This window comes from Varanus komodoensis, unplaced genomic scaffold (assembly GCF_004798865.1).
Source record: "Varanus komodoensis strain SLA01 unplaced genomic scaffold, ASM479886v1 scaffold8, whole genome shotgun sequence".
NCBI classification, from domain to species: Eukaryota; Metazoa; Chordata; class Lepidosauria; order Squamata; family Varanidae; genus Varanus; species Varanus komodoensis.
Genome location: NW_025336481.1, coordinates 30,125,677 through 30,142,288, shown reverse-complemented (window position 1 = coordinate 30,142,288; position 16,612 = coordinate 30,125,677). Strand labels below are relative to the sequence as shown.

Sequence of the window (16,612 nt, the reverse complement as noted above, 5' to 3'; positions counted from 1 at the left end):
TTGTCAAACATTGATTTGCTAAAAGGTGACATTCAGATGCTGTTTTGCTATCAAAGCTTGATTAATGATTGCTGTTCACTGGCAAAAATACAGCACCCCTTTAAAATCTCTATCTACAAGTGGTTTTTTGGCATAGAAAAGTCATTTTAGGCACTGAATAACTGTGTGTGTGTGGTTTTTTCTTTTAAAATGGATAGTCTCTGTAATAGCTTTCCTTCTGTAGAAAATTGTTCTCATTTGAAGAGAGATGTTTTGTTAGTGAGCTTGACAGGAGATAACTCCTGTTGTTCCATCAATATTTCTGCAGTAATACTCTTGGTGTTTTTCTGTTTTTAGTACATGGCTCCTCATTATCACTAGTTTCCAGCACCTCCTCTCTCTACTCCACAGTAAGTGTTGACAGTATATAAAAACTCATCTGTTGATATTGTACATCCCATACAAAGCTAGGTAGCTTCTTAGATAATCCAGGAAACAAACAAAAATTCAGCATAGGTGTTACAATGAAAACCTGTTTGAATTTAACGTCTTCCTTATGACTTCCAAATACACAGCTCCTTGAGAAGAATTTGGCCCCCTTTTGTGTTTTCTCTTGAAAGCTGAGCTGCACAAAGTCTACTAGGGTCCAATTGCTTTGTGTGCTACTCAGAACTTTTGTATTTTGCCATTTTGGCTTGTTTCATTATCTTCAGATTTTGTTCACTTTAAGAGCCAATGGCACAGTAATTGGCCACTTGGAGGATTGCTTTTGCTCTGCAGACAGAGGCTTGCCAATGTGAGAAAGATTACTCTGAAATTAAAGTGCTGCTTGGAGAACACAATTTTGGTTTGCAGTGTAAAATGTTCTTTGGAGAACCAGACAGTAGGTGACTCTAATTATGAGCCATATTTCTTCTGTGGAACACAGTGGAAGTTTGCCTTTACATTTGACTTAGGAAGCAGAATGGAAGTATGTTGTTTAAAAAAGCAGTTCTGGTCAACACGACACCACTTCAGATGTCATTTCACACGCCATTCTTTACAACCTGGCTACTTTTGAGGTTGAAAACCTACAGAGCCAACCAGTTATTGTTATTGGTTGTTGCTAGTACAAGCTTACCATATAAATGTACATTTTGTAACAAACTGTCATTGATTCATTGAGCAGGAAAGGTGAATGTTGCTATCCAAAAAAAAAAAACAAACAAACAAACCTGAAGCTCTGCTTTGGAAACCAGAGCTATTAAGTGGTCTTTGGATACCAGCCTCACTTGAGTAGCATCCCATGGGGTGCTGGTTTTTTTCTGACCCACTCTGATTCTTTTGCACAAATGGTAAATCCCTCTGACAGCATTGCATATTGTCTCGTAAGAGCTATAATAATAGTGTGCAAGTGATAGGGTTCATCTGTGCAACAGAATCAATGGGGCACAAAAGAATTGGTGAGGGAGTCTGCCTTATAATTCTATTATTGCTATGTGTCCTCAAGTCATCTTCAAAATGCTTTGTCATTGACAGCCTTGCTCAGTTCTTGTAAATTCAAGGCTGTGGCTTTCTTTTACAGAACTGATCCATCGCATAGATTCTTCGTCCTCCTTCTCCTCCACCTTTGACTTTTCCTAGCATTACTGTCTTCTCCAATGAGTCTTACCTTCTCAGGACATGTTCAAACTCTGACAGCTTCACTTGCATCATTTTTGCTTTTGTGAAAACTTCTGGCTTGATTTGATCCAGATATCATTTGTTTCCTTTTCTATCAGTCCAGGGCATTTGCAAAGCTCTCCTTCAACAATGTGTTTCTAAGGCATCCATTTTCTTCCTGTCAGTTTTCTTCGCAGTCCAGCTTTCACATCCATGCATAGTAATCAGGATTATATAAAAATGAAAAAGTGATTTCAATTAAAACATGAAAATTAAAGGCATATACAAACCCCAAACCTTGCATAAATTGCCTTTTTAATTTTAGCAGCAATAATTTACATAAATCTTAACTTACTTTTTCTGCAGCTTCTTTTAAAGAAGTAAGGCATTTCAAAATATGAGAATCGTAGCCTCTTTCTTGTTTAAAGCATGGCTACTGTCAACTTAGTTTTAATAATGCACAGGTTCAAAAGATCAAGAAATTCAAATTGTAGATTGAATTAGCTTTGTTATTCCTAGCCTTTAGGCCTTCCCATCCTTGTCCATGTATATTCTCAAGCATCAGGCTTATGTTTTTAATAATCTCCTCACCCAATTAAAGTACCAAATTCTATAAAAACTGAAATAATGATTTCATAATGAAACATTCAATTATGGACATACATGCAGTCTAAAAATTTGCATACATTTAGTACAACCCCTCAACTGTATGTATTAACTTGCCTAAGCTGCAGTGGTTTTGAAAGAAGTAAGCAATGCTTAAAATATGGATGACATGGGAAAACATATAAAAGGTCACATTTGCATAATATAGCATAGCATATTTGGCACAATATTTAATTCCATTGGGCCAGAAATTGGAAAATACAAACATGATGACCTGTATTCAAGGCTTGGTTATGGGTTGTTGTTGATGAAACAACAGGAGTTCTTGATGAAATGTAATTACTGTCTGAACCCAGCTGTGCTAACAAACATGGCCTGTTAACTTAGGAACAACCTAGTAAGAAATGCAATGCTTTTCTGTTAAATTGTAGTCTATGGGTTGCTCACCATGGATGTTTATATCAGCTGGTTTCAGAGAAAACAATAACAGATGGCTCAACGACATCCCATATTCAACCCCTGAGTGTGGCTTATTGTGTGGTTTGAACGCACTGTAACACATGACTGAACTTCCAAGTATTCCTATGAACAAAGAGTATTTCTGAAATGTTCTTGCTGCAATAAATATATCTGCATTAGGAATTTATACCATTGTAACCCGGGTGAATAGCATGACCAAGTAAAAATTCATTATTGGCAAGTTTTCAGTGAATTATACACCATCACACATCAAATCAGATGGGAATAGCTTTTTGGAGATTTCTGTTCCTTGATCCCATCGCAGTTCCCTTTCTAGCCACTTGACAACACTTCTCATTCAGCATTTGAGTATCTAGCTGTGATAATGGAAACTGAAGAACCTTTTTTTGTTAAGGGCAAGGGAGGCTTTGGGATTATAAATCCATTGTGTGAATTGTACTTGAAAGACATAATCCTTGATCAGCATTTCCCCTGCTGATTCTCATACACACTGAGGGGTAAAGCTCATGGTATCATGCAGTTCCTAATCAAGGAATGGTACTCTAGTGGAAGCATCAAGCAAAAACTGGATTTCAGTGATGGACAAGTCAATGGCTGTGTCTTTCATATCTGCATGTTGAGTTTAAAGGGTCTCCACTTTGCTTTTTAAACTACATCCTTACATCACTTCCCTTGTCCCAGGTTATAGTACCCTCAAGAGATGAAAATACTTTTTTGTTTTTGCTGCCAGGAGCATTGAATGGTTTATTCTCTCTTTGCTTCCCTTATGTCAGACTTCTGTAAAACTATTTTACTTCTATTCCTTGATTCTTGCCTTCTACTTCTTTTCGCATTTCCACACATTATGTTTGAAAGGCATTCATTAGATTTACCCTGCAGATTGGGCATGGAATCACACCATGACTCCATGCTAACATTTAATACAGTTCATTGGTCCCTGCTTGAAAGGAGCTCTAACAACCATATTTATTTATTTTTATTTATTTATTTATTCATGTCATAGATATTGCTTCATAGTCCTCCAGCAGACATTGTTAGGCCATTTACAAAAAAGGAATTAAATCGTTTAAGGTTAGAACAGCATTGGCATGCCTCAAAAAAAAAAAAAAATCTTACAGTGTACCTGTATGCATGTCTGCTCAGAAGTAAGTTTCAGTAAGTTCAGAAGAACTGGCTCCCAGGTAAATGTGCCTAGGATTCCACCCTCCATAACCTAAAAGCTTGATAGTAGTTCATTTGCTGGCAGAAGAACATCTAAAAACCAGCACAAAAATGTTATTTACATTTATGAAAATTATTAACATTTTCATTTTTATCTGAGCCAGAAGCTCAGATAAATTTTTACATTTTAATGATGTAAAATTAAGCTGTACACTTTCATAAATAATTGTTTTATCTCTCCCTCTAGGCTGAAGAGAAGGCACATTCAGAGGTAAACATCATCCTATGTTTAATAAATATTTTATATAAAATATTCCACGGTACAACATGCTTTTCAATCTACCTTGATGAACTGGTGATATAATGCACAGTGATAAAACATCTCCCATACATCGCACATGAGTGGCCCTGCCAAAACAACTGAGGCAGGTGACCACCAGGACAGAGGCCGTTTTTTTGGTGAACCATGGTTATGAAACTGCCCTTCCAGAGAGCGTTGCTGGATTCCGGGTTTGTTTTTGTTTCCTTATGTTTTTTGTTCTTTTGGTCCCTTCTGCATCAAGGATGCAGACCTTTTTACCCAACTGGTCCTTTTAAATGTCTTTTAATCTTGGTTTCTCCATTTTAGCAGTTTGCATTGTTTAATACTCTATTCTAATGTTATTATTATTATTATTATTATTATTATTATAACATTTCTATGCCGCCCCTTGCCGAAACCTCGGGGCGGCTTACAACATGATAAAATACATTGAAATACAATAGTACATAATAAATTACCATTAAATATAACAATACAAAAAATACATTGATTTACAAATACAAAATTAAAATTATCAGTATAAAATAAAAATATAGGAGGAGAAAGAGAAGGAAGAAGAAGTTGCCCAGGCCAGATCATATGTTTTAACAATTGAAATGATGTTTAAATAAAAAGGTCTTTACCTGGCGCCGAAAAACCAGTAACGACGGTGCCAGGCGGACCTCTTTGGGGAGTGAATTCCATAGGTTGGGCGCCACCGCAGAGAAAGCCCTCCTCCGGGTACTTACTCTCCTAATTTCTTTCATGGAGGGTTCTCGGAGAAGGGACTCTCCCGCAGATCTCAAAGGGCGGTCGGGCAATGTTGGGTTTATTTGTGAGTTGCTTAAAAATCTTTTCTTATGGTGCAAAAAGCACAATGATAATTAGAATTAAATAAAAATGTCACTGTGTATTCTCATCAGGAATCACCTTCAGCCACCACTCAGTAATAGCAACCTCTTACCCTCCTCTCCTGACCTCACCTAGCATCTCTGCATTGAATTCATATTCATATTATTTTCGTGTAATTAGCTATACCGCTATAGTAAGTGTTATCAATTTAAAAGGCTCTGTAAAGGGATGCTAAAGGCCCAGGGTGCTACTCTTTTGGCTGGGACTTGTTGGCCTTTCCTTGTTAAATCTAATTCTGCCAGCTTCATAAATAATCAAACAGAAGCTATCACTTCACATGCTTAGTACTAAACTTATGAATCTGTGGTAGTTTCATCTTCCATACATTTTACGGAAACATTCCTGAAATATTCCTTGTGTGTGCAGGTAACAGTGATATAACATTTATTGTATGGTCACTACCTTAGACAGCTTTGCAAGGGGATTAGGCAAATGCACAATAGATGATAGTAACAAAAGTATAGCCACCAGAATCAACCAGGACTGCCTTTGCATTTGTTTGACTAAGCCATTAATGTACTGTGTTTAGTGCATGGTCAGATAATGCTTGCTATAAGTTGGTGCATTCGATAGGCTTTAATCAAAGAATAAGATTATACTGGCATATTTTTAAAGGAATCTGTGTTTGCCCTCATTCAGCAAATTCATAAACTACGAAGGGAACTGGTTGCATCACAGGAAAAAGTGGCCACTCTGACATCACAGCTGTCAGCAAATGTAAGTCATTTTTGGTTGCTATTAACAATTTCTGTGTGGTTGTACTCTGGATTTTTAGCCACAATACTCTTGGGAAGAGCATCACCATGGGCTGTCAGCTCAAACAAATGTAGGGTGCCCATTGTAAGCCAATTTCTCTAACATGAATTGGACTGGTAATTCTGGACACAGTCTTGTGCAAGAAAAAATGGATTGATAAATCATGAGGAAAAAGTTTGACTTCCAGCAGAGCAACAACAGCAGCTTAGGTAAAGAGAAAATACATTTAATGGTAGCTACGGATTCATGGTCCATCCCAATACGATATCTCCGGTCTCCCTGCGTTGATGAGGAAAGTATGCAGTGATGGCATAACCACATTTGGTTAAAGAATCAAGAACCATATACTATATGGATGGAAACAAGTTTCACCCACTATCTCTGGTGCAATGGTTGCCTGTGCAGCAAATGAAAGACTCTCAGAATGACTGGAATACATTTTATCTGAATATCTATGGCCACGTATAATGTTAAGTGACCAACAGACATTTTTTCAGGGATCTATAGAGATCAAGATTTGGGGACTGCATATTGTAGTTCTAAATTATTATCTTGACTTTCCAGCTTTTACTTAAGATACTGTTATTCCTTCTGTTTGAATAATACTGAATTTCTTCTTACATAACTTCTCGTTAAACAAGAAAAGAAGCATCAAACAAGTTTCTTGTGTTACTACAAATGAATCCCCACAAGAATAGTTATTTCTCTTACCAGCCAGGTAGCAATAATTTCACATACTTGATTGTATTCTACACCAGATCCCTCCAGAATTGTACACGGTATCATAAAATCTTATTTAAAAACTGAAAGGAAGAAGCAATTGAAATTTTGAGTTTCTGCAAAATGAATGAATTTTTGCTGAAGCACAGCAATTACCTCTGTAAGGAAATAAAATGTCAAGTGTCACCTCCTGACATTGGTGGGTTTTTCTGAATAATGCAACACGTTTTCTGAAATGTGACTGGCTTAGAGCAGGGAACTTTCATTTCAGACACTCGCTATCTTTTCCAAGGTCTGTTTTAAGTAGATAATGGGATAAACTTAATGTTGCATCCACAGACCTGCTCTTTTCTCCATTGCAGCACTTTATGCTGTGCCCCTGTCTGTTCAAGAGTGCCCCCTTGCTGTCCAAGGAAGATTAAGGGCCATGTGGGATTCAGTAGGAGGAAGCAGCGCAGTCCCCATTCCAGTAGCTGTTATCTACTACATAAGCTGAATTATCAAGGCCCCACCAAGCCAACTAGGAACCCAGACTTCATATGTAGAGTCTGCTACTGCTGATTAACACCAGAGCTTAAGCATCTACTTACAGCTGATAAAATTAATGCAAAGTAAAGGTAATTTACTAATACATTAAGAGTAGATTAAGTACATGTGAAAATATTCATGGGCAGCTGTCCTACAATTTATTGTTTCTTATAGGAGAAACAAATAAACTATACATTTATTAAAGAGCAGCATGTTAATTTTAAACTTGAGGTATGTGACAGAATTTTTTAAAAAATGCCAAATTTCTTCTTTTACATTTTATGTCTAATGGTAATACCTTGACTATTTCTCTGAAAACCTTATGGCCACTCTTGACTGCTCCTCCTAGATCATTTTCAAGCCTCAGTTTGTTCCCTCAGCTTTTTGTGGCATGGCATAACATTGTGTTACTCATCACTGAGTCAAATGGTAAAGCCCTCCAGCACTTAATGAATCCAGCTCTGTTTCTCATACTCTGTAAAACATGGTACTGGCAAGTAACTATTGCTTATTGGTGACTTGGTCATAGTTATATATTGTACATTTTCATGAAATAGACATATGATTAATATACTCTGAATTTATTTAGACCTGACAGCAGTTCCTTATCTCTGGTTTCCTCAGCCTGGTGCCCTCCACATACTTGGGATTTCACCCTTGATCAGATCCAGCCAGTCTGACTAATGCTCAGGGATGCTTGGACTTGTAGTCTAAAATTTCTGGAGGATAACAGGCTGGGGAAGGCAGCTCCAGTCTGGTTTGATACAGGATTGTTTAACTTAGAATGTGAGTGATGCTACTTGACTCCATCTTTACATTTGGCATACATTTGCATGCCTGTCATGTTAGGATTGGATTCTTGGTTGGATCCAGGCTAACAGTTCATTCCTCTACATGACTTTGTAAATGTAAGGCCCTTTGAGTTCAGTATTTTTTATTTTATTTTGTTTTATTTTATTTAAAATATTTATACGCCTCCCTACACGCAAAAGCGTCTCAGGGCGGCTTACTTACAGTCGGACTTACTTCCATGTACATGGGTATAGGATTGCATGCTTCTGTCTCACTAAAACCAATGGGAATTATGTTGGTCATTACTAATTTGTTGCATTGATTTCAGTGTGTCAAATTAATTCTTGATCCAACTCATTATTTAGATTTGTGCACGCAATCAGTGAATACCATTAGCATATTTTCTTACACCTATTTTTACATTTTCCTGTTTTCTGACTGACTAACGAGATGTTTGCAAGCCATTATTTTGCTTCCAAGTATTTTTATCTCTTGTTTGTTAGGCAAGATTCTCTTATCTGAGTTCCTAGTGCTGGCTTCAGTATCTACTTATTTATCTCATTTGATAAACCCCAAGGCATCTTCCATTTTTTACAATTTAATCTACTCCAACTCCAGCTGCTGCTGATGTCTTGATGCACAGTTATTTCAACACGAAGATTGAGTTTTCCCTTGTTGTTTGTTTCAGACTGCTGAAGGGAAAATCCAGGAGCTAGTTTTCAAAAAGGGTAATTCATAGTTCTGTTGTATCTAAACTGGCAGACTTTCTACTTGAGATGGACTCAAATTTCATTGAAATTTCTAAGCTTCAGGCCTACCATGTTTATTGAAAACTAGTTTTTCATCAATGCATCTTGGCACATAAAGCTCATGGCAAACCTGTAGTTTGTAGGCCAACATAGGCTAATACTTGGCCATGAACTGCAGCCCTACCTAGTACATGTATGAAAGCAGGGAATATAGAATCATAGACTACTAGAATTGCAGGGGGCTCACCAAAGATGCAGGCAGAAAGCAAATGAATCTCCCACAGAATTCTGGGTACAGAGCAAACACAACAGAGCCAAATCATCCATAACCACCATTAACAGCTGGCACACTTGTGGGGAGGTGTGTCCACATTAATGTGATAGGGGACCTTTTTCCTAAGGAGTCTTGTTATACTGTGATCTATTCCTGCTGCAAAAGGAAAAGGCTAGTCTCCCCCATCCATGGAAGAAGACCAGTGTTAACTGTATGTCTTTCCCTCTCTGTTCTGATTGTATTAAATATCCTTTTATTGGCTGTACCCATCACTGCATTTCCAGATTTATGGTCTAACTTACAGTTGGAGAACTACTTTTAACCAAACAAATGAGTTCCATTTTGGAGAAACTTTTGGGACTGTATCCTGACTGTTGGAGGGCTGAAGGCAAACATGCAGAAAGAAGTCAAAGACTGAGAACACACACACCCTGAATATTTATCTTATAGTGTTTAACCCAGAAGTGTTTCAATCTTTTAATATTGGGTGGGGGGATTGCATAAAAAATGGGAAGCGACCAAGCAATCACTGGGTAAAGGAAAGAGGGTGGGGTCTGAGGAGGGGCATGGTGATTTGGCAAAATCTGGAAGGCTGGATTTGAATTTCAGGCAGACTGGATTTAGTCCTCAAGCTTGAGGTTCTGCATGCCTAGTGTAAGGTCTACAGCTGTGAGAATGCATTCACTGAACCCAACACTGAGTGCCTTAATATCTTAGACTTGCATCCCCTGGTTGAGCCTGATGTACTGTAGTTATTTTTATGAAAGCATATTCGTTCATTTATTTATTTAAAAAAATGAAAAGGTGTTTGCTCAGAGGTTTGGGACGTTCTATCCTTCTTAATTTAAAATTCCATTGATAGGGAGACTTAATTCTATCTGGCTTTTTCAGAACAGGGTATTAGTGAAGAGATTGGGTTTAGTGCCTGTTGTGCCTTAGCAGTTCTTGTATATTCAAACAGATCTAGGGGCTGGGGAAACTGGGAACTCCTTTATCAGTGAGTTAGCAATCTCAGCTTTTAGTTTTAGCTTGTTGGGATCTATCTGTGGTGCTGAACTTCTTTGCAAAAATAATTTCATCCCTATGGATATCTCAGAATAAAAGCTGCAATGGATAAGGATGCCCACTAATATAGGTTTTCACCCACCTCCCATGCCTGGGGGCATTCCTGTTCTGAGTAGGATAAGAAGGAGGTGGTATTTATTTATTTATTTAGAAGGCTTCTATGCCGCCCCATTCGCCGAAGCCTCGGGGCGACTCACAATAATAAATAAATAAGCACAGTATAAAACAATATAATATAATTTGAGTCGACCTGGCCCGAAACTTGGTAAGAGTGGGCTCTGTAGTCCCTTTAAGCATATTTTCCCAAGGAGCTTTTTATTATTTTCAGTGAGGGTGCTATGCACTGGCATTTGATCCTGAGAAGGTTTTTCTCATTTATATTCGTGACAGAAGATATCTGAGTGAAAATAAGGAGAATCTATCATCATTTGGATACAATTATGCTCATACTTGAAAATCACAGCATACCAGTTCACAGGGAACGGGTATTTTATCACAGGTTTCTAAAAATCAATAATTTTGACATACTTCTTGTTCTGTGTAGACTCTGGGCCAGTTGTGCACCCGTCGGCCTTTATGCTGCTTCACAGGTGCCTTTCTTTGCAAGGGAAACAGTATACAGTGTCAATAGGCAAACTCTTTTACATATTCAAAGTGAGCAAATAGAATTATATTTAGACCTCTTCATCCTGCTATGAGGCTGCATAAATGTTTCACCATTGCTCTCTGGATCTATATTGTTTGTTGGAGTGTTGCTATTTTATAGCTTTCTCTCTAGCATTAAATGCTTTAAACCATTAAATGGTTTTTGTTCTTTTCCCCTTTAAATTCCTTTTCAGTTATTTTTTTTTCTTTTTAAGATCCAAAATCTGTCAACCAATAACTTAATAGAAGAATGACCATATCTCTCACTTCTGTCCACGATTACTGAAACTGGCCTTGTATGAGAGTGAGGGAAGGGAAAATCTGTTTTATGAAGTTTTTAAAGGGGAAAGAATTATTTATGTACTGGGTAAGAAACGGCAGAATATTACTATACACTTGAAACTATGGCAAATTAGAGACCTGCTGATGTTTCAGGGCAAAAGGAGAAACAAGATTGCTTTGTGTATAGGGAGCAGGTTTGTACATAATAAACTCAGTTTACTAAGATAAGATATGGTCATCCAAACGAGTCCTGTAAGTACTTTGGAGCTTCAAAACGTTGCAAAAATATCATATCACTACTATTGTCAGTACATTCTAATATTGCATGGCTAATTTAATGATAATGTGAAGCATTTAAGTAGAAGCAACTCTTTGCTGGGTATTGTGGCATTGGCACATCATTTCCTTAGCAAAAGACTATGCAAGCCTATCTTATATATTGGATATTTCTACAGTGTATTTGAAGCTTACTGACATTTGAATGGTTCCCCTCAACCCCCATCTGTTTCACAGGCCCATCTCGTAGCAGCATTTGAAAAGAGCTTAGGAAATATGACTGGCCGGTTGCAAAGCCTAACAATGACAGCCGAACAAAAGGTATGTTGAAACAGCAGATGCTTTAATGTGGGAAATGGTCATTGGCTTATATTAAAGTTTTATTGAAGGCTGAATGAAAGGACAGTGTAAGTATAAACAGATGGTGCATCTTTCCTTCATGACCCTTACTATCAAACCTTCATAAAAAGTTCAAGAAGAATAACATTGTGCTGCATCAGGTTTAGCTTAGCTATATCAGAGGGCAGTGTGAAGATAAAATCTTTCATTTCCAGGTTTTAATTAAAACATTTGTGGCTCTGGATTTAATCTGTATTGAAAGATTCAGTAACAAAAGCTGGTCATAAACCAACTCAGAAGGTTTCTTCCAGTCTGGCAGCATTGTCAGAATACTTAATGTTAGACAAAAAAAGAAAGTATTTATCTAGGCAGGTGGTGGAAGGTGGACTCGGTTTGGACTTCGCTACCCAGAAAATTTTAACACCTGACTTGCAAACTTGCAACATGATGACAACAAAAGCCAAGATGCTGAGCTAAAATTAACATGTGAAACATTGTATGTGGTGGCCATGTTGTAGAGTAGTTTTGAAAAATATGAACAGTAGTATGGCAAATATAATGCTGACCATCACTTAGCCATGGCTAAGAATTGGGCCACAGTGCAGGTTCACAATTCCCTTCTTCTGCCAAACAACAATATTTGCTCCTCTCTTCTCTTTTGCTTTAGTGTTAATATCTATGGAACACGTTCCTCAGGCAATAGGCTTATAAATGTAAAATAAATAAATAAAATCTAGTGATTAAGGAACTCCTCTTGCTTCAAATCTGAATCAGCTTGGCATTTACAGTTTTGTTTCTGAGGACTCACAGATTTTGTGAGGGCCTCCCTCGTAGCTCATAATATCGGCATGACATTGCTTCTTTCTTTCTTTCAGTTTTGCTTTTATTGTTGACAAAATGCCAACATGCCTATTCTTCAGTGGATGTTTAATAAGGGTGTGTATTCATTTTAATATTCAATGAAGAACTAAATAAATAAACTCCCATTCATTCAGTATGTTTTTTTTAATAGTAAATCAATGTACATGTGAGTACATTAAAACATTAATTCACCTCCACATTCCAGAGTTTCCAGTGCATTCAGAATTGCTGCTCTTGTGCCGCTTAATAGCATGGAAACTGCTGGGCAACATATGAACATAGGAGGGGCTTCCAGGGGCTTGGTAGGCTACAGACACTCCAAGGGATGCCCACAAATGCTCTGAAAGGCTAGTAGAATGCCTGAATGGAAACCAGCAGAATTACAAGTAACAGAAAGCTGACTATGTCTTCCATTCAAATCAACCAATAAAGGAACTTAGTTCAGACAAATGAATGACAAAATAAATGAGCCTTTAATCACAAAACAAATTAAAATACACACAAATCCTTGCACCCTCTTGTTTTTAATGATATTTGTACATAGCTGATAAGTCACTGAGAATGGGGTTTATTATTTCTTCTACTGTTGGGTAAGCAAAATACAATTTGCAATGTTTCAGCCACAATTTCTCAAAGAACTTACAAGAGCAACATTAACCTGAGTAAGCTTTCCCATATGTTTGAACACACACTTTTCTCCTGCCTGTTTCTTGCTGCAGCTAAGGTTAAATTCCTTCAACAGCTTCAATCCCCATTATAGCAAATGAAGGAAAAAGAAGCTGGAATCCTAAAAGCAGTTTCAATCAAAACTGTGTATTATAATTATTTACTCCTACCAAAGATGAGTTTTGTCAGTGCATCTCATGTGAAGTAGATTATATGTTTTAATAAATGTTTATATTTTCCCCCTGTAAAACACTAGTTTTATTTTGTAGCCTTTTAGAGGTTAACACTTTCCAGACTGAGGATTTTGGCACACTGAGATGAGAAGCCTATTTTTCTCCTTACTTTGTTTCACACTAACATCTTGTAAAGCTTTACCCCAGGGGACAGGGAAACTCCTGCTTACTCTGAAACGTTTTGAAGTTCTTCCTGCTGTTCCCAAAGGAATCAGAACTCATAGAACTCCGGGAAACCATTGAAATGCTGAAAGCCCAGAACTCCGCTGCACAGGCTGCTATTCAAGGAGCTTTGAATGGTCCAGACCACACTCAGAAAGGTATGGTGTTTCCTTTTTGTTTTGATATTCACTGTTGCATGAGAACTAGTTTTCTCCCCAGAGAAGTCGTACATGTCTGGCTTTTGTTGTTCAGAGAAATATCATCTGTGTCACATCTCGATGTATTCTTCACTGCATCTTCATCACAGTGGTGGTGACTCCACAGCAAGAATGTCCCTGTGAATTATATACAGCAGGCAACTTGAAGGGGTTAGGATTGCTCTCTTATTCACTGCCTTAAAGCTAGATACACCTTTTTGTGCCCTTTTGTATATATGGTTTATCAATGGTCATGTTCTTGTTATAACTTGGTGGTTTTGAGCCGCAGTAATTCACTTACAGTGCAATTCATTGAGGATGCTCATAGGCCTCTGAATCTGGAGGATTATAGGTATTCTATGTGGGTCAGGAAGAGTGCAGTCCACATAGCACCCTCCATGTTGGCTGTAAGGAGGGAATAGCTCAGAGTCTCAGCCCAGATGTCAGAATGTTGTAGCTGGGCCTCCAAATAACCCCGTGGCCACCTAGATGATTTTTAAAGGCCATAGCTTTGAGTTGTTATGTTTTAGATATAGTAAGTGGAATATAATTCAATGAAATGAAATGAATGAAATGAATTGATTCCAGTAAAGGAATTGAACATGTATTGAATTTGCTTCAGCTGAAATCAATAGAATTTAGAATGAACGAATGAATGAATAAATGTGGCTTTTTTAAAATGTAAAGGTAAATATTAAGGTTCTGGCTTCTTTGTTGCAGCACTAACTCCTCATTTCTGCAGCTCCACACACTGTTCCCCAATCTCCATGAGCTGTTTATACAGGGATGAGGGGGACTGCAAAAGAGAGGAAAAACAGGTCAAGCATTGTTCTATATTCATGAGCTCTGTGCTATTCATGGAAAGAAGGTTAGGACCCAAGCCAGTGTATGATAAAGGTCAAGAAACATACTAGGTCACTGTTCATGGTGTTCTAGCTCTGTCATGAGTGTTTCCAATGGCTGTGTTTTCATAGTAACATTTCTTAGGCTTGCCCAGACTTCTCTGATTTTGCAGGTCGGCTGTGTTGTTTCAACTGCTGGTTCTAATATCCAGATGTCCAGGGTGTGCACTTCATCTCATGGTTGGTCTTCTCTTTCCAGTCCACATGATAGACCGAATGCCTGGCTTTTAAACTGAGTGCAGCTGCAGGAGAACAAGATGCATACATCACTTTTACAAAAAGCAGTTCCTTTGAGTTTCTCTTGGCAGTCCATTTGAGTTTTCCATATCACTGAAATTTAACATTTATAAAAATGTATAAGAAAGATACTTCCACAGTTATTTCCTTGCATTATAGATTTGCGAATCAGGCGGCAACATTCCTCAGAAAGTGTTTCTAGCATCAACAGTGGGACCAGCCATTCAAGCATGGGCAGTGGTAATGATGCTGAGGCCAAGAAAAAGAAAAAGAAAAACTGGGTAAGTGATCTACAAATTTAAATGTATTAATTGATTATCCTTTTGTATTGATACATTTTCATAAATAACATAATGGCGCATATAAATAAGCCATTCAGTGCCCTTCTCTGTATGTAACTTTGAATAGTGCTATGGCTAGATAGATTAGTTTTGGTTGCTAATATTGGTAAACCAAATATACTTGAATATAGTATGCACACTAGAAACTTTTTCTGTTTTTTCAGTTCACTCAATAAAATGAGCTAACTGTCTGGAATACTTCAGTAGATCAGGAAGAAAATCTGATGGAAATGTTTTAATGATAGATAAAGATAACATCTTTAAATTGAGAAGAGCATACACTTATCACAAGTACTTCAGATTTGACTGAAATAATGGGAGGATTTACTTTTGTTGTTTAAAATATGTTTATTACACAGGTAATATTTTAAAAATACTGATTCCAACTTCATTCCCTTGATTTGTAATTGCACACTCTTTCATGTTTCTGCAAGGTGAACTCTAGAGGAAGTGAGGTGAATATAAACCCCTGGAAAATTTGGCATGCATCTCAAAGAACTCTATCTTGGCATGATTGCTATTCATTTTGGCAGTAGGCTTTTGTACCCTTCTAAAACAGATCATTCTTTATGTCTCCTAAGTTTTTTTCTCTATTAATTTTACCTCCAACTTTGAAATCTAGAAAGGGGGAGTGTTGCCAAAATCCATTTCTTTCTTATTAAAAATCATAAACTAGAAAGAACATAAATTATGGTAATCTAATCAGTGCTTACACTCCCAGCTCTTGAAATGACGTCCATTGAAGAAAGTTCTCCAACATTTATTAGAAGAATCAATTGGGTCATCAAAACATCTATTTGTGTGGTTGGGCTAAAAGGGAGGGAAACATACCTTCTTCCTTTGTATGAGTAACTTGTGTGTTCATAAGAAGCTTCTGATCACTCAAAAAGAAGGGCATAATGCTCACTGCAAACATAACGTTTGCCATTTCAACTCTTGAAATAAATGGCTCTTTGGCTATTCTGTCCCTTTCAATAATGGATAAGAGCTTGTAGAGCAAAAAGGCAATGCTTGCATATATGAACTTGCTTCTTTAAAACAGAACTTTAGCAAATACCTCCTCTTTCCCAACCCTTTCAGCTTGTTGTCAATAAAAGGCAAGTATCATATCACAGCTTAAATATGCTTATTTCTGATCCATGCCACTTTAGAAATAATAGGATCAAACCTTTAAAGGAAAGACAATTCTACATAAGCAATACAGAAAATCATATTAATTGGAATGCAGCGTAAAATGTAATCATTTAAAACAATGTGGCTATTTAAGACCAGTCACCTTAAAAGGAATGCCAGAGGAATGGGATTCCACTGGAGGTGTAGGGTTTTAAATGAGCATCTGTTTAGCTGTAGCACTTGATCTTTCACCTTTTCCCTAGCATTGTGCTACATTGACTTTGAAAAGCCCTATATTGTATTCTTAGAATTACTGTGTTGCACATCTTAAAATGCTGCTTTATCTATATACTTACCTCAGGCAGCGGCTAGATTGGCATCTGCAAACTAACTT

At 37.4% G+C, this 16,612-nt stretch overlaps 1 protein-coding gene across 1 annotated transcript in view; it reads left to right on the top strand.

Annotated features, from left to right (window-relative positions):
• NAV3 (neuron navigator 3) overlaps positions 1-16,612 on the top strand; it is a 263,434-nt gene that overhangs the window by 222,271 nt on the left and 24,551 nt on the right. Inside the window, exons 20-26 of the mRNA XM_044455417.1 lie at positions 337-389; positions 4,115-4,138; positions 5,720-5,797; positions 11,405-11,488; positions 13,475-13,586; positions 14,924-15,045; positions 15,540-15,560. Coding sequence (XP_044311352.1) covers positions 337-389; positions 4,115-4,138; positions 5,720-5,797; positions 11,405-11,488; positions 13,475-13,586; positions 14,924-15,045; positions 15,540-15,560 — 494 coding nt within the window. The remainder of the gene's footprint in view (positions 1-336; positions 390-4,114; positions 4,139-5,719; positions 5,798-11,404; positions 11,489-13,474; positions 13,587-14,923; positions 15,046-15,539; positions 15,561-16,612) is intronic.